The sequence below is a fragment of the Synchytrium microbalum genome (assembly GCF_006535985.1).
Source record: "Synchytrium microbalum strain JEL517 chromosome Unknown SmJEL517_scf0012, whole genome shotgun sequence".
Lineage (NCBI taxonomy): Eukaryota > Fungi > Chytridiomycota > Chytridiomycetes > Synchytriales > Synchytriaceae > Synchytrium > Synchytrium microbalum.
In genome coordinates this window covers 22,127-47,457 of record NW_022158361.1, presented here as the reverse complement: position 1 = coordinate 47,457, position 25,331 = coordinate 22,127, and the positions used below count along the sequence as shown (strand labels likewise).

The following is a 25,331-nucleotide window of genomic DNA, read 5'->3' as shown; positions in this document are numbered from 1 at the left end:
CCTCCATTTCCACCTCTACTCACGAACCGTCGCAAAGGATTGCAGCTAAACAACCCGATCGCTGCTTGACAACACTGAAACTTCCAATTATCATACCTAGTAGTTATATTCTTCTGGATAAACAAACGATCTTTCAAAAAGTCCACGACATTGGATATACCACACATTAAAAGCTGAAGACAAACATAACAGAAAGAAACTTCTAAAGAAAGTGACTTTCGGTTTCTCCAATGCTTTAGCTTTACCAACTATTCTGTCTCCAACACCTTCCTAGCTCAATTGACGGTTTTGATGGGGCCAAGTGGGGGTGAGGATCGTCGTTTGCTTTTGATAGTGGCCTTTGATAAATTGAGCGGTTGCAAGATTTCGAACGCGCATAGCAAATCATCGTTGACAGCCATGACACCACTAAAAATTCATAGAATGAGTATTGCATTGTTACTTAACCAAAAGGATTTGCATTTACCCCTTGTTGTCAAACTCTCCACAATAATTAGGTGCAGAGAATATCGTGACTAGTGTTCTGTCATTGAAAAACTCGTAGCCTTCTTCCACTACCATGTGTGCTCTGCAAACCTATTGCAAACAACACAAGTTTAGATTAAACTTTAAAATGTTTCGACAGGCCTACGATACCTACCAGATCGAAATCATGTTTTGCCAAGAATTCCGTCACTATAGCTTTGCCAAAACCTACAAAGAGGAAGGTAAAAATCAAACTCCATGATAGGTATTCAGATACGCATGTTACTTACAATAGCTGACACCTCTCTCATTATCTTCCCATTCAGCAGCAATCTAGATTTGTATGAATGCGTCAGCTCAAAAATGTACAGGCATCACCTGCTGTTGTCGCCATTCTGGTAATACGCAGATAAAACAACACACCTCTGATGGATCCGACCACAATAAATCGTTCACCAATCCAAAATCTGGTACATCTAGCGGTCTCGACACATTTCGAATATCATCCATAGTGTTCAAACTTGGGGATAGTCCCCCGTGCACACAGAATATCTGCATGAATATGTATGTGTTAGCTACGATACTGTGCATTATCTGCGAGATGTCCCAAGTTACCTTGCCTATAATTAAAAATGGGAAAGGTCAGTTGAGTTCAAAGTACAGACAAACACCATAGAAGAACGAGCACATACCAGCTACTACGGCAGCCAATGGCATACAGTTGAATGCATCAGTAAAGACCTTCCATATTTTCATGGTTGCTCTTCTTTTGCATTCATCGTAGAATCCATACACTACGGAGGTAGAGTGTTTTTCGTAATTTTAGTGAGATGCGCTTGGTATGTTAGATACACGACGCATCGCAAATGGAGCATGAGCCCACCTCTATTTACACTAGCACACTCGTGATTGCCTCGAAGAATGAAAAAGTTTTCAGGGTATCTGTGAAGTGAGATAGTGATGGTTTGTCAGGGTTTGCTCCATCCGACCGTTGAAACTCAAGCATACTTTATCTTGTAACATAACAATAGCATTATGGTTTCCAATGATTGTTTGCCTCTGTCGACATAGTCACCTGAATTTGGAGAAGAACGGGTTAAATGTTTGAAGGGGGTGAAGAGACGCGAGTGTGCAGACCTAGGAAGAGGTAGTTTGAAGCAGGAGGGTAGCCCGTCATGTCGAATATCCTCAATAGATCTTCGTACTGGCCGTGCGTGTCACCGACAATGTTGACGGGAGGGTTGAGTTCGAGGAGGACAGGCTGGTCGAGGAAGATTTCTCTAGCTTTGTGGCATATAAATAGGATTTCGTTTTGTTTTATTAGGGTGAGGAAGTTTGGCTTTAGTTTCTGGTTGCGAGAGTCGATTAAACGGGATATGATGTCGTCGAGTTCTTTTTCGGACTGAGGCGGCAGCCTGCCAGATAGATACTGTGAGTTTGGAGACAAAGCCTCCATGTTTGCAGCAGTAGTGGGCTGTAATGAGGACGATGAGGTTGTTTGGATTGGGAGCGGACCAGCTGATGCTGTGGGTGACATTGATTTTAAGCTGGAAGCAGCAGAGGTGCTCAGGAGGGTAGAGCCATTTGAGTGTATGTCGGCTGCATTAGATGATGATGATGCACTCGGCTGGGCTCCTGCGGGTATTGGCTGCTGCTGTGATCTTTGCGCAAGGCCGTTACTACTACTATTAGTGCTGCTGCTGTTGTTACTATTGCTACTATGTATATTGGAGGCAGAAGGCCGCCGAGAGCCTGCCTTTGCTCCATCTTTGCTAGTGTTCGAACCCATTCGGATGAGGGACGTGCTTTCCTCCTTGCTGTCTTGTTACTGAATCTGCGAATGTAACAACAAGACAACAAACCACTGCACATACGACAATGAAATAAGACCCATAATACTATTACTAAGCTCCGCTGTAAATTTAGTACGCGCCTAAAGCACGCCCAGGTACCTCAGTTTCATTTGCCCTTTATTTGCTCAGTCATCACAATCCTCCAATTAGTTGGGCTTTCTTCTTTTCATATAACAAATCCTCCAAATACATACAGTAGTGTCTACACTGTTAATTGGCTATTGGATACTACATAGCCACACGCTAATAATACTGCCCGCTATCCTAAGCTTTCGCAAAACAACCAACATGAATCCTTCTACTTGCGACAAGACACCAACATTTGAAATACTGCCAGTCAGATATTCATCGAACGTGCGTTGTTATACCTACCAGCTGGGCGATGTTGGCAGTCTCGGCCACACTCGGACAGTTTCTGGTTGGTATGGTGCTTCTCCTTATCCGTTGTGAACTCATGGTCCCGTTGTCGGTTTCCTCTGAATGTCTGAATGTAAGGAAAACACTACGTACTTTCAGCTGTGTAGAAAGCTTTGTTTGTTGGAGGTATTGTGGTTTCTTACCAGCACCTTTTTCAAAATTCTTCATCGGGCACCACTACTAGACAAGCTACACCACCAACGATTGGAATGCATTGAAAAGCGTAAATCCAAGGGAATGGTTCAAGATCAAGCGAACTAGCGCAAACAGTTCCGAGGGTTTCTACGCAAACTCAGATTCTTATCGAACCGTATTGTAGTAGAGAGGCAGGAGTTGAGGATCGATTTCATCCTTCCAATACAAGACTTGGTTTGGTAGAAGAAGGTTTGCGTGTATACAATGTCCCAAGTTGTTGCCCTGTCAGCGGCTGTCCTGTAGCGATCATTCATAGTTCAGCAACTAGGTTCGCGTTCCTTATAATCCAAGATTTGGAATCCGAGTCTGTGATATTCCACCATATCTCGCGATCCATATACCACGACAAACCCAAAGGCACCAAACACCAGAGTCACCACCACCAAACAAATCAAAATCACTCACCCCCAGTGGAGGATTGTCTCTTGTGTGAATTAGAGAGGATTGCACAGGTATTCGATTTGAATTAAGTTCGTTGCTTCTATAATTGTATAATCGTTTTCAAGTGCTGAGATCAAGCAAACGAAGGTGTCGTTATATATGCCACTTCTAATCCAAACTTTCAACACCCAGACACAGGATGAAGGGGTCGGGGAACGTGTTCTCTCTGTTGATGATGGTCTTGTCCTTTTGCATAGGATGTCTAGTTTCCTTCTTGGTGGATTTTCCCTCAAAGGACTACATTCCATCAAACGACTTTTTCTCGGCTTCATCTGACGAGGGCATGTACCAGGAGCTAGCTAGATCTTACAAGGCTACTGCTGTAAAATGGAGAAGGCTGGCTGGACAATCCTATTGTGCCAGTGGGCTCGGGTACGAGTCGTTTGAAAATTATCGTCTGATAGGTTGACGCTCACAAGCTACCTCTGATTTTTTAGTCCTACTGGTGGATGGTGTTTAACAAAACAGCTCGTTGAAGAACAACACATTCCAGCTGATCCTGGTGTCAGTCGAGGCCTCGTAAAGTACTTGACCCCCTTGATGACGAACAATCGCCCAATAACACTAGTAGACATTGGTGCTGGTGTAGGTCAATATGGCACATGGCTGAAGCAAAACAATGTAAAAAACATAACGTGGCATGGATTTGATGGAGCAGAGAATGTAGAAAACTTCACTTCTGGATTTGTGAAATGGGTAGATGTCACGGATCCTGTCTTTGATACTATAAATATAAAAGGTACTGGCCGGACACTACATACTTTTTCCAAACACTTATTGATCGTCATACTCGAGATAGGAGACTGGGTCTTGTCACTGGAAATTGGAGAACATATACCGCCAGAAACTACACAGAGTTTCTTAAACACTATTGATCGTCATAATCGAGATGGAATCATGCTTTCTTGGGCTATTCCTGGTCAAGGAGGCTTCCATCATATCAACTGTAGATCAAACGAGGAGGTGATTGGACTCCTGGCCGACATGGGCTACACTCAAGACGCATGGACGGACGCATTTCAGGCTGAAGTGCGTGAAACCACTGAAGCCATCTGGTTTAAAAACTCCTTTATGGTTTTCAAACGTATAAAACGTGGTTGAGCAATCCGTAGTGGATGCATCCCCGCAATGAACGTGTAAATGATTCAGATTCAAAGCATGCTTTATAATAATATATGGTAAGGTGGTGAGCATAGTCAAGTGAAACAGCCTGTTTTGATGTGCAAACATGGTCGCTTGCTTTGATGCGGACACATGTCTTATAATTATTGAGTATGATTATTCAAACGCTGAAACTCTATGCATGTACTGCTCAATTTATCCAAGTATGAGAAAAATGATGCTCTACAAGCTTTTCCCTTTGTACATACTCATAATCAGCACCTATCACAGCCGCTGCTTCTTGGGCATCACCTCCCAGATCTTTGGTTGGTATACCAAACACACCTGTTGGAAACACTAATACATCCGCCAACCTTCGAGATTGATTGAAGAATTGCCCATGTAAGTCTGCCCATTTGACATCCACAGCTCCAGACAAATACGACCGAATACCATATGAAAACACCTCGGGCCCGGTCAGCGTTACTGGATCAGCAGCATCATCAGACCAAGACCTCAGCTTTTGCAATCGAGCTAATATTAAATTTATGGTGGTTCCTAGGACGGCATGATACGGTGCTGATGCGATGATTGCCTGTACGAATTGAAGATCCAGATGAAACACCTCGCTGTTTCTTTGTTTGTGTTTTGGATGTATTACTTTGCTAGCATCGGTTTCGAGTGAGACCATCATATTGAAGGGTGAGTCGGGGAGTGTCGGTATTCCATTGGTGCTCGTGTTTTTGAAGTCTAGGCCTGTGGTTCCTTCGACTACCCACTCGTTCAAAGGTTTTATAATAGTTGTGTCTGCATCAGCATACTATGAATTCAATGGTGTTAGATCATCAGTTTCCCACGGCGGTGATAAATGCGACATCGCCAACTTACGATGCCACCAAAGGTCTGAAGGATCAGCAAACGTCCCAAGTCAGTCCGGAATACGACTCGTGGAAACGCTCTATATCTTTTGAGTAGCTGCGGATAGTATGACTTGACGAATTCATCCATGGCTTCATCAGTCCAAAGGATATGTGTTGCTTGAGGGTTGCTGTCCCGCCACGAGCTTATTGATGCATGTTGGAGTAAAGAATCGGAGTCAAAGCAGTTTCCTTTCCACATCTGAGAAGGAACAAACGGTGAGCATTTGTTGGTTGGCAGATGGTTTCCTTCAACGAAACATACTTGGTGGATGATGGAAGGTATTGCCGTATGTCGTATCTTTTCACCATAAAGTGAGGCAAGGAGAGCAGCATCTGATTGCGTTCTTGGATTCTGCAATCGGGTTTTGAACTCTGTATCATCGTCCCATAGTTGCTCGAAATTGGAGTCAACGTTCAACACACCAAGTCGAAATACTAATAGCAAGAGCTAGTTGAGCTACGAATGAGGATTCACAATGTCTGAGCAACAGCAATACTTGGTATTGTCCAGTTGGAGCTTGGCACCAAATCGTCATCATTGTTGTCCACGTTTGATGTTTGAAGAAAACCATGTCCCTCGCGGGATGCCAACAGGTCTAATATAGAATAAATTATGTGCGTTGAATAAATGAAGGGGAATCTACGCTTTTAGAGTAGAACATCAGTGGTGAAACGAACATACCAGAGAATGGATTCAAGAAGACGCATGTATTAACCAGCAACACTGCAACTACCGTCAAGAGTTTGCAACCACTGGGATATGTAAGTAGCATGCCTGAGATATTGCTGCCGCGAATTGAGGTGGAACGTCGAGGATCATCCCTGCTGGTGATGATTTCTTGGCAAACCTAATGGAACTCCGGGTTTGAGAAACAAGGCAAATTGACCTTGCAGAAGTGCGATTTAAAGGGCCTAACGAGTTGATTGCGCTCAAAAAATGATGATCGCATCTATCCTGGGTATATCCGGGAGCGACCGCATATGTCAATTTTCGTGTTAAAATTCCAAACTTGAAATTAGAATTAAGCTCTTTAATTGTCTTTTTTGGTAGTGACAGTTTGTATTTGAAGCTGGCTTAATAAGAGGTCAACAACACTAGATTGAGCGAGTTAGTGAGTAAAAGCTTCCCACGAGATCAATTAAAAACTAGACATTTTCTCACCCTTTCCTCCCCGTCCAGGTAGTTGACTCGCTTTGATGGCAGCCATTACGTCTGCCAAATCGAACTTTTCACCCGAAAGTGGTACCATAATACCTAACGCGAAAGGACAATCAGTGTCCACGTCATGCATTGGTTTAGATGATTTGAACTTGCCTTTTTGCATGTAATGGAAAACTTCACCCATGAACTTTGCAACAACGTCCTCCTTCATCGCCATAATGTGTGTTGCAAGCCAATATCCTGTAACCGTAACTCCCCGGAAGAGACAAGCTGGACCAGAAGCTTGGAAAACTACACCGCCTGCATTTTACAAATAGCACAATCAGGATACCTCCCAAAGACACTGACAGCAATGTATGTACCTTGTAGACCATAAACCAATATCACTCCCTTATCCCGGACCGCATCAGATAGAGCCAATGTAGTATTACCCCCAACAGCATCGACAGCACCGAACGGTCGACTCCCACCTGTTGCAGCAAGAATTGCAGCAGCGACTGCTCCTGGCTCCAAGTCAGCCGTCACAACCACAGCGTCGGCTCCCAGAGACATCAATTCAGCTTTTTGTTCCTCCCGACGAATCAGGTTTACGGTTTTGATTCCGCGATGCTTGCAAACTTGAATCATTTGTCTTCCTAAGACCGAGTTTGATGCAGTTTGAACAACCCATTCACCTTTAGGTACATGGAGATATTCTAGCATTCCAACGACCGTCATTGGGTTGACTATGAGTTGAGCAGCTGATTCATCGGAGACATCGTCCGGAATGGGCTTTTGTGTTGAATTGTCAGTTTTGTAAGACAACGATTCAAATTATTTCGCCATCCTTACCACGACGTTGGTGACCTTGACGTATTCTTGGAAGGAACCGTTTCCACTAATGGCCTCTGCGAAGATTGGGACGACACGTTGGCCAACTTTTACGTGAGAGACGCCTTCCCCAATAGCAGCGACAACACCGCCTAATGCGAAACAGATATTAGAGGTGATTTTATTCTTTGACCGAAGCAGCTAAGCTAGAAACAAAAAGCTCACATCCTTCGAGTCCTGGAGTCGAATCTTTGAACGCATTGGGGGGTTGGAAGCCTGGATAAACTCCGAGAATTGAAAAGACATCCGACGGACTAGCCAACGTTGATTTTAGCAAGTCACATCGACATTTGATAGCGGCACGCTGTAACATGCCAAATCAAAACACCCACTTGATTGGCCGAACAGTGACTTTAACAAGAATTTGGCCAGGTGAAAGAGTTGCATCGAGAGTCTTTTTGCCAATGGTTACATTTTTCATTCCAGTTCCATTTAGAATCACAGCTGAAAAAGGAGTGAAATTAAGCTTACTGACCCAAAAGACGTGAAATTGTAGAAACCACATCGATGCTTACCACGGTAGTCCTGTGGCAGAGTCATAGTTGAATCGATTTTGGCTCTTGGAGGCTCTCGACGGTTTCCTGAGAAGTAATAGAACAAGTCTGCGATTTGGCAAGTGTTTGGATTGGTATGAGTACAAAGAAAACGCGACCGTGCCTGTATCTTGCCATCATCAGCCTGGACTTATGCGCAGAAGAAGGCGTTCACGGCATTCATATTAATATTGACATTTAGTTGTTTGTCTTGTACAATCTCGTCGTGTGTCGCATTTGCGTCCATTTACATTTATTATTACCAAAATCATCCAAAGTCTCAGAACCCAAGGAACACCGCAGGTCCCAGACAAGAGGAAACTATTAAAGTTCATAGGGCACTGTTTGAATCCTTTGAGGCTATATGATGCGTAAACACGTAGCTGTCGTTGGAGCGGGAATCAGGTAGTCATGAAAATCCACACAGACCTTGTTCAAGTGACTATCAATCGCTCATCGATAGCTGATTTCTAGTGGGCTTACGGCTGCAGAGCAGTTACGAGCCAAGCAATGCATGTGAGTGGACTGCTCCTGATCAGCAAGAGCAACATCAAAGTAGTATTTTGACGTGAGCATTCTCCTAGTGTGACAGTTATAGAGAAATCCAAGGGACCTGGTGGACGATGTGCTACTAGGAGAATTAATTCTCAACTTTTTGATACGGTATAAACTGTCTGTGACTTAATTGATCGTGCCTTTTTTAAGAGTTTGACATCGCCAGGGGGTCCAATGTCTAGAAGTCTCAGGAGTAACCACACTGCCCATATCGAAATGGAAGGCATCTAATAATATTCACCCATGGACGACGATGGAGTTTCCTGTACTTCACGCTAATGGTGAATTGTACAGATCGAAGGAGGATGCCCCAATACGATATGGCTTTACTAAATCTGCCAATAGCTCGTTATCGAAACGACTTGCCTACCAGTGTAAAGTAGCAGGCGTGGACTTTCAGTATTGTACGGAAGTAACTAGAATCGACTCTGATGGAAAGCAGTTCACGATCACTGCTCAATGTACAGACACTGGAATCAAAAGTCTCAACGTTGATGCTGTGGTTCTGACTGCTCCGGTACCCCAATCTATTAATATGCTGCAACGAGGCAAACAGGCTAGAATACCACAAGTGCGTAGTCAACAACACTTATTGAACGTGTGTGAATGACTCACATCACATTTCTTCACTTTTCAACTAGACAATACTGAATCGATTAAGCCTATACCAGTATACACCGTGTCTATGCTTATTACTTTATTATAACAAGCGCCTACAGCAACAGTATCCATTTCCGGAACCAGGACGAGTGAAAGTTGCTGCTTCACCAATAGAATGGATATCACAGCAAAGTGCCGCTCATCCCTCTCAAAAGGAAGATTCAGAAGGCCTGGTCATACACGCAAACGCAACGTGGAGCACAGAGAACTATCATTTAGATGACGCTGAAGTCAAAGACTCGTTGTGGGCAGACACTCGAGCGATATTAAGCAAATTGGGATTACACGATCAATGGTTGAAACCCGATGAGATGGTTCTCAAGAGGTGGAGATATTCCTTCCCAAAGGCCGAGGTTGAGGGTGGTAATGTAATGATGAATGTTGGTGCAGATGGGTTGTTGCCTTTGATCTTCGCTGGTGATGCGTTCGCATCCGGAAGTGTTGAGGGAGCATATAATAGTGGAATGGAAGCTGCTGCCTTACTTTCATCGCATTCATCAATGTTATAAAATTAATGAGCTAGAATATGAGGCCATTGCTGTAGAATAGGAAAGAAGGCTGATCGTGAAATTAGGCGTCATTAGTTTCATTCTGAAAAGAGAGCAATTCAAATGGGTTTGGACGCGAGGTAATTTGCGCTGCTGTAACTCAATAGCACAGTGTGTGGTTGATAACTCAAGCTTAGGCAATCGGTCACAAGAAACAAAGAAGTTGTAAGGCTTGAAGACGGGAAATTAATCATGGCAGTTATATCAAAAGTCACGTCTGCTTCAGTTACACCGTATGTATTTGTTCAGCTCAAATTTCGAGTTTTGGTTTTTTGCGTCTTTAAACCTATTTCAAGACTATGCAGAGAGATCGTCTAAGCTTAAAATCTAATTTGATTGTATAGGAGAAGGAAGATCACGATCTTGGAAACTCTCCATCTAGTCTGGGCTGTCGGTGAGCATCAAATGAAATCAAACTGGCTAGAGTTACAAGAATAACCGGACTCGCGAAGAGCGACGAGGCTGCTAAGATGATTCAATATTAAATTTCAGCCGCTAAATTATCGCTCAATTAGGTCTTCTTGCTATATATCAACCAATTCGGGTACGCACGACCAACACTGTTACACTTGTCCAAGCTCCAAATCTTGAATGCTCGACTTGACGCTCTCAAAACTTAGATCCTGCTGTCTCGAACGCCTCTTTTCAAAACTCTGGCAGGAAGACTGTTCAACTTGAAACAGCACTTATCATGGCACACAACAAGATTTCTGGTTGCAAGTCTCAACATTTTCCAGGTCTCAACTGTGATGCAGGACGCCCAGCTCATTGCTGCAAGCTACAGTGGAGGATTCGCCAAGTATAAACCATTCTTTGAAAAGAAGGTGATCGCTGGTGTGACTTGTCTTTCAATTGGACTTGACAAGGCCACAGAGAAACCAACGGATGATGTCACAATTGGTGTGTAAATCCGTCGTTGTGGACACTGCGCAACTTTTTCTAACACTTCATCTTGGAAAATACCAGTCTATGCTCATGGAGGAGGTACTATGTATTTACCTTGACTCAGTTTTTGGATCCAGACTGACTTGTTTGACCGTAGGATTTGTGGTTCAAAGCAGCGCCAATTACATCAATCTATTGCTAACTGTCTGTGAAGTGCTTCGAGACGACCACAAGATCAAAGCTAGGGTTGTTGCCGTGGATTATTCCTTATCTCCTGAAGTTCAGGTATTCCATAAATGCCATGTTCCATTTATTTGTCGCTGTTATTCACACTATACTCATCCATACCCCAGTTCCCGGTCCCTATCGAGCAGACAACCGCAGTTGTCCAATCTTTGGTGGAAGATTCTGGCATTCCAGCACACAAGATTCACATTGCCGGAGATTCTGCAGGTGGAAATTTGGGCATATCCGTCTGCCTGGCATTGAAGAAGGCTGGATTGCCCGTTCCGGGATCTCTGGGAGCCTTATGCCCTTGGTAAGTCCCAAATCGAATTTTGAACATTCGCCTGTGTCGTATATCCATCTGAATGGATTTATGTTTGTAGGGTTGACCCATTGATTGCCGATGGCATTGTAAGAAGGTCATACCATGACAATGAGCCATTGGATATCATCACTTTACCATTGCTACGTAGCTGGGGTTCTTATTACTTGCCCAAAGGTATGCAGACATGGTTATCTCATAAATCCAGCCAAATTTTAGCATGACTTAGCATCCCCTAGGCACTGATCCACGTTTGATCGCACCGCTCTATTCCACCGACCTTGGCAGTCTTCCTCCAACCTTCGTCGTGGTATGAACACATTTCTTTTTTTCCCACCCCTTTTTTCTTTCCTTACTCCCCTTTGTTCGGTCTAGGCTGCAGAACGTGAGGTCCTTCACGATGACATTATGGAGTTCGTTAAGCGAGCCACCAATCAAGGACTAAAACCGACTGTCAAAATTGGAAAGAACATGCCACACATTTACTTCGCTTTCATTGGTCAAGGGACGTGCGATGTTGAAGGTAAGCTTGTGTTAAAGTGACTTATTTGTATATGAAGGCAGTTCTTAATCCTTTTTTGCCTTTGCACTACAGCCCTGGACACCATAAAAGCTTGGGCTAGTTTCATTGCGAAGCACCGCTAATCCAAATGTCACATTTAAGCCGTTTTTGAATTTGGAATGCTGTCTGAATACGTATAAAAGACTGAATGTATTGTTTTCGTGTAAGAGAAATATATGTTGTGCGAGTTTTGCTATGTCTAAATTACTACTACGTTGAGGGCAAAAACACTTCAGCGACCTACACATGAAATTTCGTTAATTACTTTATAAGTTTTGAGCCAAGAAAATACCACAAATTCGATCGACAGAATTAAAAGCACTCACCTTTTCAAGGAACTCTAAAAGAGTCTGCCTAACTTCTGCCCTATCTACAACCATAACACGAATTGATAGCCTAAAGAATCTAGGCAAGTGTCGTCGTAATGCCAGGCATCGTATTGGTCCATCCAGTTGTGAATTACTACCACTGGACGAAGGCGTCCACCAACTCTCCATGGCCAGCAACTCTTTCAATACCATCACCACTACAGGACTCCATAGATTTATATCCCGAGCATTTCGTGGTTGATCACTTAAAAAGCTTACAAAGCGCTCAAGCACATCACATGATTCAGACGCAATTTGTTCCGCTATATCATCACTTCCTGTTAGTGGGTCAATGATATCACCACGTGCTCGATATACAGCAAACATGAGTTTTATAAATGTAGATATGGCAACCGTTTCCTGCTTTACCAGATTCGGCATTTGTTGCACTAGACCACGACGCCATATAGCATGTCGTAACTCGTAATCAGCATTAAAGGCACGAGCTAGACAATACGATCCATGTACACAAGCCAGCCATCGTTCTTGGAAGGGAGACGGTATTAAAGTTATGACGGCAGACATTTTTACATTCGGTGATGCTGACATTGGTGGTCCACTAGTTATGTTCAACCCACCATCAGCAGGAGTAGATTGGATCGTATCGGGCATCTTTGATAGACACAAGTCTCGTACACCTTGAATCAATTCTAGATGGGTACCACATTTGACGATGGTATGCTCAAAATCCAATTTCTCAAGTCGTAATGGCGGTGCGTTACCGGAAGCTGCCTTAGCAACTCGATTTCCTTCAGCTATAGCAGCAGCATGAATCATCTGAGCTGGACTACCCTCTGATTGTCCTATAGCTTGCATTGATGCAGTAGCTAGCGACGGAGTCGATCCTCCTATAGCATTGCTCAACATACGAGGCGATGCGGCACCATTAGCACCAATTCTGCTATCTCCTAGATTAGGTGAAGACGGAGCATCGTCCTCAGCGGCCGGGCGAGCAGGACTATTTGGTATCGGGTTTCCGTCATTATTTACAACCGATGTCTTACGAGAGCTGACATGTTCACAATTTAATAGCTCGTGTGGTGTAGTAACTCTAAAGGCTTTCTCCAAAGCATCTGTCATAGGACCCCATAGATCAGCCTTGGCAAGACGTGCTATATTATTCGTCAAGAGCTGCTGGAAGCATATTTGACCAGTAGTAGCAAGCTTTTCATCTCTACGTTCAAGCATAGACACTGTCAAGTCCAATACACCTTGGAATAGACCTTCAAATTTATCAAGCATAGCAGCATGATCTGATTGAAGAGTAAACTTTTCAAAGCTAACAGTCACCAAGTCCACTAGCTGCCTTAACGTCTGAATCCATACAGCTTGAAGCCCTTCCTTCTGAGATCCTAAACTTGCTTTACGACCAGACAGGGAAGTGGGATCTCTCAAATCCTCAAATATCGGTAATACTACGGACCTATATACATTCTTCCAATATTTGCCTTCGAATCGATGACCAGCAACTTTCAGTACATCGAATAAAGCATCAAGTGCTCTGCCTCGAACAGCAGATGAATCTGAATCAATAACTACTCGTGACAAGGCAGACAAGATGGGAAACCATTTCAAGAAGAATTGCTCTTCTGAAACAAATCCTAATGCTGCTGGTACTGATTTGGCCGTATCAGCAGAAGACGCCCTTCCATTCTCTCGTTTCGGAGACATGTTAGCAACCGTGCTTTCGTCTGAAGATATTCGAGGTGGACTATCAACTGGCGATTCTAATGGTTTGGGCATCTTGATAAACTGCTCTTTATCCGATTCATCCCACTTGGCCAAATGTTTGGCACAATATTGGAGCAATTGAATTGATCCCATCACCATTTCTTCATGGTCTCGCCCTTGCCCATCTAGTAGGGCAAACTCGGCGAGACAATGCACAAAGTCAACAAAGCTTCCAGCATTTGTGACAACGTCAAAGTACTCCCTAAAGACCAGATGTACTATCGAGAAGGCTTGTTTGGCTAGTCTTCCTTCAGAGTCTCGTTGAGCACCTTTAGCTAATACGACAAAGATGGATTTCCACCCGGACCTATAAATGAAGAATTCATTACTGACCGATTTATCTCATCGAAAGTGAGCAGAGAACCTCACCTTATAGACTTGGCTCTGGCTGTGATCATTTGACTCATACTGCCCAATATAAGCTCTCGTATCCTTTCATCCGAGTTGTGTTTGATGATCCATTCAAAGCTTCGTAAGAATTCACTTTGAGCTGCATAATGACCTAACTCTTCACGTTCCAAAAACTTCATACTCAATTGCCTGAGTGAGTCAATAGCAAATGTTGCGACATGGAGCTCTTGATGACATGCAGCAGCAGAGAAATGCGGCTGCAGTATTCTCCATATTTGAGTCCACTCATATCGAATTCGTGGCATATTATAGTATGCTAATGGTATCAAAGCGTGAGTTTCCATTTCTTTTTCCAATTGGACAAAGATACGAATGAACTAACCTATCTCGACAATTTTGGAAAGAAGGTACATTCTCGGTGTTTCACCCTTCACACTTGCTGTTCCAGCAGCATTGGCGGCTGCAGCTGCTGCAGCAGCACTCAAAACCGCAGGTGGAGCTACGGTCGATAGACTGGTATAAGTTGCTGGGCTACCAGCTATTGATGCAGATACACTGGGTGTGACCACGACAGTTGGTTCGATACCCATCTCTTCAGCAGATACTTGACACAATGCACGGAAAAAGTGGAAGATGGCACTAGCCGACAATGATACAGTGGAAGTAAATATACGATCAAGAGCTACTACGGTAGTCTGGGATTGTAAATCGGCTGATAGTTTCTCTAAAGCTGGAGATGGTTTGATCAAATCAAGGGCTTCTAAACTACCGTTACTGTTGCTGCCACCACTCTTAGATCCAAGTCGAGTAGTTCGAGCTTTGGATTCTTCGATATCTGCTAGCCGTTTCTGTTCACCACTTCGTTTATTCTCATTACTACGACGACCAAATGCGTTGAAACCAGATGATCCTAACTGTGAAGACTTGTTGACAATGACTTGTAGCCTTTCCAACAAGCTGACACATTTGAGCACTTGGACCCATGAAGTTTCCAAATATTCACCTAAACTATTTGCTAGAGCAATTAAGGTCTTGATGGCTCGAATGTTTTTAGGTTTGACGGTAGACGGAGATGTTAGGCCTGTGATTTTGGCCAAGGAGGTGACGAATGCATCGCGCTCAGTCTCTATACGGAAGATACCAGCTACACGTATCGAGCATGCCATTCCCTGTATACACAAGTCTGTGACTCGTGGCTCCTTGCTCGAGTCCAAACCAGCAGACTCTTCACTCTCGTCTTCGTCCATGACAGATTCAAAAAGACGACTAAATACAGCCATGACGGGCCATGACGCTACTCCAAACATGGTTCTAGCTAAATCTGGGGAAGCCGCGGGTCTGAATGGTGAAATGTTCTTCTTTTCACCGGCCACAGCTAGTCCTACAGCGGTCTTTTTGGTAACCATGCTAATCTCCTTTCTATACATTTCTACACGTTGACGTTCATTCAATTCACCCATTCCCCATCCTTGTGCTAAACGAGCAATCTTGTCGGCTTGCTCTTCTTCCATCACAATTTCATTCTTGGATATCTCGTCAAAGATATCGGCCAAGAACTCTTCTGGTAGATCTGCATTATCATTTATACCACGATTGGATTTTATAAAAGCAGGTTTATCCATACGATGTTTTATTTGTGACGAGTGCTGATCGGTATTCAGCATGATGGTGGAGAAGGCAAGGATGTAAGCAGTATCGGCTTTAGCGAATATATCGGGATTGGTTTCACAATATCGGTCTGCAAACTTCTCCATAATTCTATCAATCTTTTGAGATTCGCCTGGTAGACGGAATGTTTGCAGAAATGATCGAAGGGCATTTACAAATGGTTGTCCAGCAAAGTTTAGCGAGTCAATAAAGGAGTGCATCACCTTAATATTAAATGCATCACCTTCTCCTAGATAGTCACCCATAGCTGATTTTGATAGGGTATTGTTTTCTCTTAAAAACATGGCAATTGCAACAGGTTCGTTTTGCACAAACCCATTCTCGATCATTGCTGCCATACCCTTGACTGGCTTGGTATTAAAGAGCGTGACGCATTGTTTCAACAGTAGCTTTCTGGAAGCCATTTCTTCTACTAGAGAGGCACCATCTTCCTGCGTACCATTGTCAGACCTCAACGATCCAGTTGATGAGTTGACAAAATTATACGGCATATTACTCATAGATACAGAATGCAATGGATGTTTATAAACGACTACTGGATTGGATTGTGACGTCGGTGCCAGAGCATCTCGAAGAGATTTCGTAGCGATTTCGGTTGACAGCGAGCCGGCGGAGGATTTAGCAGCTTCCATAGATCGAGGCTCTCCAGCCAACGTCGTAGTGGTAGAAGCTATTGGGACAGCTTCCGATTCTCGTAAACTCCTGCTGGTACTGTCTCTTGGTCGTGCTGGTGATCCAGCTCGTTTGGCGGGAGCACGGATTTTCCCACCTGGCAATACTATGGGCACACCTGGAGCTAAATCGATCGTCCATTCCACTAACGAGTTCATAATTGCTACAAGACAGCATAATCCTCGAAGTTTCAACCTTTTTTCTTGTGCCTTGACCAAGTCGGATTTCGAGTCCAGGCCAGCTGCAGAGGCTGCCAAACTCATTATACCAGTTGGCGCTGGCGCTGCTGGTGTTTCTCGACCTTGAGCGGCTCGAGAACATACTGCTACAATCTTTTCAAATATAGAAACCATAGCCAAGTCACAGTCATAATTTAAATACAAGTCTACCAAGGTCTGCGGATTCTCTGATATCTTTAGTAGCCCTTGTAATACCATAGATTTCTGCTTGTAGCTGGAATTACCCATTTCTAAAATATGCAGAAAAACTGTGCTCAGTAGCACTTCAATCTCTAGCTTGATTTTGGCACGATACATTCGGACCAACATTAAAAATATAGATAATGATAATTCAAATAGCATGGGATTCGTAGCGATAGCATTACGGGAGATAGATAGACACAGGCTCTGACGGATGAGCGATACGTACAATTCGTCAGACTGTATTATCGGTCCAGAATTGTTCATGACTGACATGATCAATTCGAGGGCTAAAATTCTAGTCTTTGTTGTCAAGGGACTGATTTCGTCCTGGTGGTTGTTGTTGCTTGTCAATCCACCTTGTAACTTTGGAGCACCTTCATCCGAATGCATTGACAACCGACACAACAGCCTCAACACTACATATACATCTCTTTTCAATAGCTCATTATAAGAAGCTAAAAGATATGATTCAGACTGAGTTAGGGGATGTTGTCATGCCTTGCCCAAACTATTAATTTGCTTACCAACTGTAGCATTGTACGGACTGGTGCTGATCTTTGGCGTATGCGTGCCTGTACCCTCAGAATTATCTGTTGTAATGACCATAGATTCGGTAACAACACTAGCTCTGGTACTAGGTGTGCTGTGGGATTCTGTTGGCGGAGGCGAGACTGGGGTTTCTGTATTCGGTGCTATTGTCGTTGATTCGGGTGCCTGTTCTATATGCTGATGATTCCCATTGACAGGCGGTATGACTGCTGCATCGCCGTCATCACCTTTGGCAGTTGTGGAAGTTCTATGATCCACTGATGCTGGAGTATCTGACTCGGCCATCACGGACCCTTCTGTAGTAACAGCAGGTTCTGCTACGACAGCAGCACCTGTTATACCATTGGCCACCGGGACTTCGTTCGTCGATGGAGGGCTGACAGGAGTTTCTGCTAGATTATGTAAAACAATCTCTGCCCCAACAACACCAGACTCTACATTTTTAGCTAATACATCAGCGTATCGTTCCATTCTTGAAAAGATGAGATTAATCATCTGTGTCAAGGATGCTTTGGCAGTGACTTGATTGGTGGTATTTCGTGAATGTAAGTGGACGTTAAAGCATGTCTGTACTACTTTTATCAGAGATGTATCATGTACTTCACATGCTGTTGATGTGACGGCCGTCAAGAGCACCTTCAATATTTGTAGTTGAATGCCTTCATCTGTTGTCGGCCCTGTAAACGAAGCGCATACAGATTGTATGATTTCGTCAATAAGATATAAAGGTTGATCTAGTGAGCTGGATATGTGCCCACCACTAGGCGATGATGGGAGTGTGGCTTTCTTTGGTGACATGGGTGACGAAGCAGATACTGTTGGACTTGGAGGTACGGATGACGATGACGATTCTGTTGTTGCTGATACTACAGCGTCCAAGTCTGTACCAAACAATTTAGCGGACTTGAGACCTCCATCTAATGTTGCGGCTGTAGTCGATATTCTTGTGATGGGCAGAGAACCCCTCAACAAGTTGTGAGCAATCAGCTTTTGTATACCATCGAGAGCGATTTCACGGACTTTGGGAGGACATGATGGCTGACAACCCAATTTAAATGGTTGCCAATATGAATCAGCACTAGATAAAATAATGGTGTGTAAGTTACGTGCTCAAAAACACAAGATTGTCAAAATCATTGTCCTTGATTCGCTGTTTTCGAGTTTAACTGTGCTTCCTAGGATTTAATTTACATGTTTGGAGAGAATTCCTTTGATTGATTCTGATCTGTTTCGATCTTGAGCTGATCCAATGCAGCTCTCAATGAGTCTCGCAAATCCTTCTGATTCCTTTGTGATTCTGCCAACAATCTTTCCAATGACAGTCTTAGAATGGAAGGGTCGACCGTAGCCATTTGTTCCGGTACCACTAGGAGCGGGTCTTTTAAATATTATCTATAGGCAAAACACGTTTCAATCAATATGTCGAAACTGGTGAGATTTCAACATCCTGGTTTTGGGACTGTTTGCTCACGGGGCCGGAATTGACGAGGAGACCAGCTTAATAGGAGCTACAAGCTTACCTGATATCGAGACGCTGACTACTCGCTATAATATCCAAGTTGGAACATCTCTACTCAGTCGTGTTTCAGGGTTCTTATAAACGAATATGATTTGAGCGTAGGGAAGGGCAGTCGAATAAAGATTTTCAATACCATTTCCATTCTCTCCTGCTAAATTCAGAAGGTTGGCTGTGAAGCTTTATCGGCTTTGAGCATTGAAACGCGAAAAAGTCGCGAAATTACAACACGGGAAATACTGAGTCTTTCTTCTTTTGAGCTTTGACATTTCAAATAATCCATTCAATTGTTCAATTGATTAATTGATTCACTGATTCTTCATCAACATGAGCTACTTGTGATTTGAAAGCAAGTGGACGGCGATCCGGACAATCCATAAGGAGAACACTTCCGCCTCCTTATCACAGCATTCTGCACCGGGTGAGTATTCGCTCCACCTTTAAGCAAACTCCTTGCTTTAACCCTGTAGGTGTTCATTCATTCGGTAAATTCCTGCAAATCCAGTCTTGAGGCGGTGTTCCAAGTCAATGAGGATGCTATTTCAGGAACGTCCATCAACTTGAACGTCAACGTTAGCATCCGGTCATAGTAGAGCGGGGAATTGTGGTGCAGTCAAACCTCGTTACAGTGTAACGAGTGTTGCAACGTCACCGAAACCAACCACAGGTACCTTGGTGTGCTCAACAAGCGCGAATATCAACACAGCGGTCTCACTAGTCAATTCGTCCCATCTGGCTTCTTCCGATAGACCAATAGAGACTTAACATCCGAAATCACGCTTGAAACACAATGTTCGCCCAAAATGGTACATTGTCCATAATTCCACGCTCGACTGGCTCTCAAATGATTTTTCTGGTGCCTACGACCTATCACACCATTGGCGGTTAGCTCTTGAAATCGCAAACTCGACAATCTGTACATTGAAGATGTGAATGTTGAATGTTGCGGCATACCAACAGCATGCAAACTACAATACAGGCAAGCGATGGATTTATTAGTCCATACCAGCATGAGTGAAGATTTAGCAGCCAGTCCACAGTTGTTGCGCAAATTTAAACTTTGCAGCATTTTAACTTGTCCAATCAGTCCCAAATTTCAGAACCCAGGAATAGCGGTGGTTACTTACTTGTCGACAAGCCTCATGAGCACGTAGCGGAAATATTACTTGCATTAACGAGAAGACGTTGTGGACGTCCTCCTGGTTTGTAAAGCAACGTATTAGCTATGGTACAATACTTACAACTGCCGCATAAGCTTTTCGAACTCAGACTGGGAATTCACATATGCTAATCAGAACACTCTTTTATTAACAGCGACAAAGCAGTGTATGGCCGGCCATTGGATCTGCTGCCCTTGCCCTTATACTTTTTATGATGATTCTGCAGTTGGGCAATTCGACCACCAAAATTCTGATGCCCACTGCCACAAAGATTTCTGTAGTGCCAGAAGGTTAGACAACTGTGGAAAATTCATCTAGAACGCTCTTATTTGCCCACCACACCCAAAAACGTTACATTTGCTTACCCATACCACTTTCCCAACCAAATAGCGCTGGATGACCTTGATGACATCGTAAATCACCACGTCAACAAAACAAACATCGTGGGCGGAATATCTAAAGCACAATGGAGTGCCATCAACAGTTACGGGCGCAAGCTGGTCCTAGACGCAGCATCGACTTTATCTCGGGAGGACGCAGCAACAATGAAACTTGAAGACATATATGGTTTATTTACGGAATCGTACGATTGTGATAATAATTTGTACAGTCGGTGAGTGTCGACGCATGGTTCTGCTGTTTGTGCCTTTCATGTGCTGAACTTTTTTTTAACTTAGCCTTGGAGGCGAATCTGGAGACGGTGGTAAATGGATTTGCGGAGAGTATTTCAAAAACTCGTCCGACACAGTGGTGGTTTCTGTCGGTAGCAGCGGGAATTTCAAATTTGAGGATGCAGTGATAGCGCACTCTCCGGACATTAAGGTAAACGCTCCAGATATTAAGCCCCCAACGATGCATATAACTCAAAATTAATGTAGATACATACGTTTGACTGTACAGGAAACTGGTCCCATCCTCCAGTAGTATTCGAGCCGTGGTGTTTGAGTGGTGAAGACAAGGTTATGGGCGATGGAAAAATATACAAATTGTGGCCATCATTGCTTAGAGATGCCGGCATCCCAAAAGTCGACTTACTAAAAATTGACATTGAGGTACAGGATCCATGCTGTTTTTCGTGCTCGTAGTGCTAAGAGCATCATTGCATTTCTTTAGGGATACGAATGGGCCACCATTCCACATTTACTACGAAACTCGACATACGAGCAATTACCCCGCCAAATATCCATAGAGTTGCACCTATGGAAGAAATTTTTGGACGGAAGTACTGTTGGTGTACCTGCTGATTACCTAGCATTCAACTTAGACCAGTCCTACAGCGCGATTGCATTTGACTATCTGCATCCGACAATCTCATTATTCCAAGATTTCTTTGCTGCCGGATACGAAATAGCGGCAGCAGAAATGAACCCCGAAAGTGCACCGGCAGCGTGCTGCTCTGAATATACATTTGTACTATTACCAAAATCCAAATAATAGATCACAATAATTTGCATATTCCGAATGGGCGTAGTCTCAAATTGAACAAAGACTTGAATCAAGAAACAATATCTATAACAGAGCCTTCCTTCTTGAAGCCTTATATCTTTGATGCCATCTGCTTCTTCTTAGCCATCTCAGCAATCTGGTTTGCAAAAGTCGAAGAAGAATTTGATGGTGGTCGATTCATCAGCATAAGCTATATTAAATCCAAGTTAGCATCAACCCGAATCCTTCAACAAAACCCAATCTTACCGTCTCACTAACCACAGCATTCTGCACCCGATACCGATACTCTCCACCCCTCAGCAGCCTCTTCGCCTCAAGCATCGACCTCACATTCTGAGTTCTCATGCCATCAATCATTTCCTTCAACTTGGCATCAAATTCTTTGTCTGGCCATACACGCTGAATTGCTTTTGGACTTAGTTCAGTAGCAGTTGCTTTACGTGCAGTGTATAGTAAATCTTCGGCAAACCCAGCGTGGAGACGTGTGGCCCATGTGAAGGAGGATGCTGCTTCGGGGATGAGACCGAATTTGATCATTGGCATGTAAACGTATGCGGACTGTGATGCGACTATTATGTCTGCGCCTGCAATCCAACCAGCTATGTAGAAAGTTGGTTAGATTTTGAAAGTAGATGATAGATAATTGAGCGAGTGATGTATCGTTACCTGGCCTAAAGAGTGAAAATAATACTATTAGATACCGATATTTGTGACTTCAAGACCACAGCACAATTCCGACCAAGAAAATAAAACTTACCAGCCAACGACAGCTCCGTTCAACGCAACAATCGTAACCTTCGAATGTTCAGCCAATGCGATAACGGTATTAATCCCCCTCGCAGAAATATCCCGCCATCTCTCCTCTTTAGCATCATTTGGATCTGGTGGTGATGGTCTGGACCCAGCATCTTTCAAGTCAATGCCGGAACTAAAAAGTTTTCCAGTGCCTGTTATAACTGTAATTGACTGAAACGAAAAATCGTGGAATGTCAGTATTTAATCTGAGTGAAAGCAACACGAAAACACCGGCAATTTACCACGTCATTCAGGGTATCAATCCAATGCAATGCCTTTCCTATTTCCTTGTACGTGTTTAGCAAGAAGCTGTTCAAACTTTTTGGTCGATTTATTCGGATTGTTGCTACTAGTCCGTCGATTGTTATGACAAGGTCTTCAAAGGACGGTGCGGATGAGGCCATCTTGGACGATATCAAGGTATAGTAAGCGCTTGGTCGATGCTTCTCTATTTGATTTCTTGGGATGCCTCGAATTGCGTCCAAAGGTATGACAAGAAAACCATTACATAAAGGATACGAACGCCTTCACAATCTTGCTAACGAATTATCTTCTGATTTATTGCTTTATAGACAGAGATTGGCAGGATTCTATTAGAAAGTTTCTGTAAATTATTGTCCTTCAACCCCACGCAAACAAACTGCACAACTGCACCCCAAAAAGCCATGAATCGTTTTGCCAATCCTGGGACGCTTCATATGCAAGATCCTTTCCATCTGTATGACGGACATCGTTTCCAATTCTCGTCGCGATTTGTGATGACTCTACATACACGTCGAATTTTGCTGTAAACACATCAAAAAACTGTCGACGCCTCAAATCCCAATTTTGGCCAAACACCAATCAAATTCACACACAAATACACTCACGCCTGATAACCCTTCTGTGAACATCAGCACCAATTGTAGCTGCGTTTCCTAACCCACCATAGAATGGGAATGCGACTGGAGCTAAAAAGTGTGTTGAGGGACTTGCTCCTCCTTTTTTGGCTCCTTCTTGAGCAACACCATGAAGTATCTCTTGACAAAGACTTGGGGTTTAGACGTTCGAGATTTCTTTCCGAGTCCCCAGTCATGGCGAATGATTCGAAATGACTATGGTGTTGAGTTGACGAATGGAGTGATGCATGGGTTCAGCTTTCTTTGGATGGGAGCTGGCTGAACTTGGTGATACCGCCTTGTGATATCAGTTCCCTGGCGACCGAAAACCCTTCAACAAAAATGAGATGTCTCTGTGGTTTAGGTGGTTTATAACTTCAGTCTCATATGTTACTATGATATCTGAATGTCGAGAGTTCGACTCTCTCCAGGGACATATTTAACTGTCTCTATCACGAAGCAACGACTAAAACACTTTTTGGCCTATCAAGAAAATGTAACTGGTACCAGAAAACAATCCCAAATTCTGACACAAACTTGCTCATGGATTTGCCAAAATAATAACAGAAGTGTTCATTGATTCAAATACCATTGTCAACAGCAAATCCAAAAAAGTGTATTCAAACGATTTTGAGAAGGTCGGTAGCAGAAAGACGATTTTTACAATTTTGCAGTCTTCTTTGAAGCGATTTCAGCAGCCCGTTGAGCAAAAGCAGTGTTTGAAGCTCCAGCTGGCCTATTCACCATGTACAACTATGTGGTTTGTGGGTGTGAGTGATTTAGCAAGATAAGAAAAACTCTACCACACATGAACATGTCTGCCAAATCAGACCACTACCACCACGAAACCAAACACAAAATAGGACTAATTCCAAAAAGGACCAATCCCACTTACAGTCTCAAGCATAACACTATTCCGATATGCAATCCTACTAGGATCCTTCATCAATTTCTTAGCCTCCAGCATAGACCTCGCATTACCAGTCTTCATATCATCAATCATCTCCTTTAGTTTAGCATCGAATTCAGCGTCTGGCCAAACTCGTTGGATTCCCTTCAAACCAAGTTCCTTGACAGTCATACGCTTGTTTGTGTAGAGGAAGTCAGCTGCAAACCCTTCGTTTGCTCGGGCAGTCCATGTGTGGGTGACGCCGGTTTCAGCGGAGAGCCCGAGTTTCATGAATGGGAGATAGAGCTGGGTTTGAGTGTGAGAGGCTTGTTACAGCCAAAACCAAACGGTACGTTTAAGAAGGATAACGCACATATGCCTTGTCACTAGCCACAATGATATCAGCACCTCCAATCCAAGCACCTGGATAACCTAATTACAGAGTGTGAGCCTTTTGGGTTTTGGGGTCAGTCAATAATCAAATCTTCGATACCTATTGCACCACCATTCAAAGCAACAACAGTAACCTTGGTATGCTCAATTAGCGCGAATATCAATGCGACGCCACCACCAGTCAATTCCTTCCATCTAGCCTCTGTTGAACAAAAAAAACCAGAGCAATTCAACATACAATCCACGATTCTCTAAAATTGATTTAGGGCGATCGCACCTGGCGACGGTACTTGACCATACCTTTATGTTCAACTGGATCTGCGATGATTTTTCTGGCAGCTGCAGCCTATTACCACATTGGTGATTAGCTCTCGAAATCGTGAAACGTGAAATCACATATGTAGACGATGAATGTTTCTGAAAGATACAATTCCAGCCGACAATCGAACTCACCGCAAGATCCATACCAGAAGAAAAGAATTTACCAGTTCCAGTTATAACTGTAATAGTGATTTCAGGAATGGAGTTAATGACGTTCAGAGCTTTCGCGAGCTCTCCATAAGTTTCAAGCCTAAAAGAGTTGAGACTCTTGGGCCTATTGAGTCTGATGGTGGCCACAACGCCATCAATAGTCACTACCAAGTCCTCGAATGCTGGGATGTTGACCATGCTTGCTAAGTGTAAAAGCTTAAAACCAAACGGTGGTACAATTCGTATATGTGTATTATGCCCTGATTTTACATTTGCTAATAGTAAGAGGTATGCCCAATAATATAATA

At 43.5% G+C, this 25,331-nt stretch overlaps 7 protein-coding genes across 7 annotated transcripts; 2 read left to right on the top strand and 5 right to left on the bottom strand.

Moving 5' to 3' along the window:
• Positions 1 to 275: 275 nt before the first annotated feature.
• SmJEL517_g02672 (uncharacterized protein) lies at positions 276 to 2,254 on the bottom strand (the record flags this gene model as incomplete). The annotated part of the gene is made up of 9 exons (XM_031168600.1): positions 276 to 408; positions 467 to 576; positions 641 to 693; positions 756 to 798; positions 889 to 1,085; positions 1,158 to 1,259; positions 1,349 to 1,407; positions 1,474 to 1,540; positions 1,603 to 2,254. The coding sequence occupies 9 exons, from the start codon at positions 2,252 to 2,254 to the stop codon at positions 276 to 278; spliced, it is 1,416 nt and encodes a 471-aa protein (XP_031025382.1).
• A 1,256-nt stretch (positions 2,255 to 3,510) lies between these two features.
• Positions 3,511 to 4,472, top strand: SmJEL517_g02671 (uncharacterized protein; the record flags this gene model as incomplete). The annotated part of the gene is made up of 3 exons (XM_031168599.1): positions 3,511 to 3,743; positions 3,809 to 4,110; positions 4,171 to 4,472. 3 exons carry the CDS (start codon positions 3,511 to 3,513, stop codon positions 4,470 to 4,472), a joined length of 837 nt encoding a protein of 278 aa, XP_031025385.1.
• Positions 4,473 to 4,683: 211 nt separating this feature from the next.
• Positions 4,684 to 7,964, bottom strand: SmJEL517_g02670 (uncharacterized protein; the record flags this gene model as incomplete). Its single annotated transcript, XM_031168598.1, has 13 exons — positions 4,684 to 5,067; positions 5,134 to 5,292; positions 5,361 to 5,591; positions 5,655 to 5,827; positions 5,890 to 5,988; positions 6,075 to 6,122; positions 6,555 to 6,647; positions 6,735 to 6,854; positions 6,917 to 7,325; positions 7,386 to 7,516; positions 7,590 to 7,678; positions 7,757 to 7,868; positions 7,940 to 7,964. 13 exons carry the CDS (start codon positions 7,962 to 7,964, stop codon positions 4,684 to 4,686), a joined length of 2,073 nt encoding a protein of 690 aa, XP_031025384.1.
• A 3,960-nt stretch (positions 7,965 to 11,924) lies between these two features.
• Positions 11,925 to 18,827, bottom strand: SmJEL517_g02669 (uncharacterized protein; the record flags this gene model as incomplete). Its single annotated transcript, XM_031168597.1, has 6 exons — positions 11,925 to 11,954; positions 12,041 to 14,120; positions 14,183 to 14,480; positions 14,547 to 17,381; positions 17,451 to 18,553; positions 18,667 to 18,827. The coding sequence occupies 6 exons, from the start codon at positions 18,825 to 18,827 to the stop codon at positions 11,925 to 11,927; spliced, it is 6,507 nt and encodes a 2,168-aa protein (XP_031025312.1).
• Positions 18,828 to 20,216: 1,389 nt separating this feature from the next.
• Positions 20,217 to 21,585, top strand: SmJEL517_g02668 (uncharacterized protein; the record flags this gene model as incomplete). Its single annotated transcript, XM_031168596.1, has 6 exons — positions 20,217 to 20,219; positions 20,306 to 20,441; positions 20,542 to 20,764; positions 20,829 to 20,973; positions 21,030 to 21,203; positions 21,265 to 21,585. 6 exons carry the CDS (start codon positions 20,217 to 20,219, stop codon positions 21,583 to 21,585), a joined length of 1,002 nt encoding a protein of 333 aa, XP_031025313.1.
• A 103-nt stretch (positions 21,586 to 21,688) lies between these two features.
• Positions 21,689 to 22,796, bottom strand: SmJEL517_g02667 (uncharacterized protein; the record flags this gene model as incomplete). The annotated part of the gene is made up of 5 exons (XM_031168595.1): positions 21,689 to 21,787; positions 21,844 to 22,196; positions 22,264 to 22,310; positions 22,355 to 22,563; positions 22,635 to 22,796. The coding sequence occupies 5 exons, from the start codon at positions 22,794 to 22,796 to the stop codon at positions 21,689 to 21,691; spliced, it is 870 nt and encodes a 289-aa protein (XP_031025316.1).
• A 1,134-nt stretch (positions 22,797 to 23,930) lies between these two features.
• Positions 23,931 to 25,221, bottom strand: SmJEL517_g02666 (uncharacterized protein; the record flags this gene model as incomplete). Its single annotated transcript, XM_031168594.1, has 6 exons — positions 23,931 to 24,023; positions 24,166 to 24,465; positions 24,533 to 24,591; positions 24,653 to 24,754; positions 24,853 to 24,898; positions 25,006 to 25,221. The coding sequence occupies 6 exons, from the start codon at positions 25,219 to 25,221 to the stop codon at positions 23,931 to 23,933; spliced, it is 816 nt and encodes a 271-aa protein (XP_031025317.1).
• Between the last annotated feature and the right edge of the window lie 110 nt (positions 25,222 to 25,331).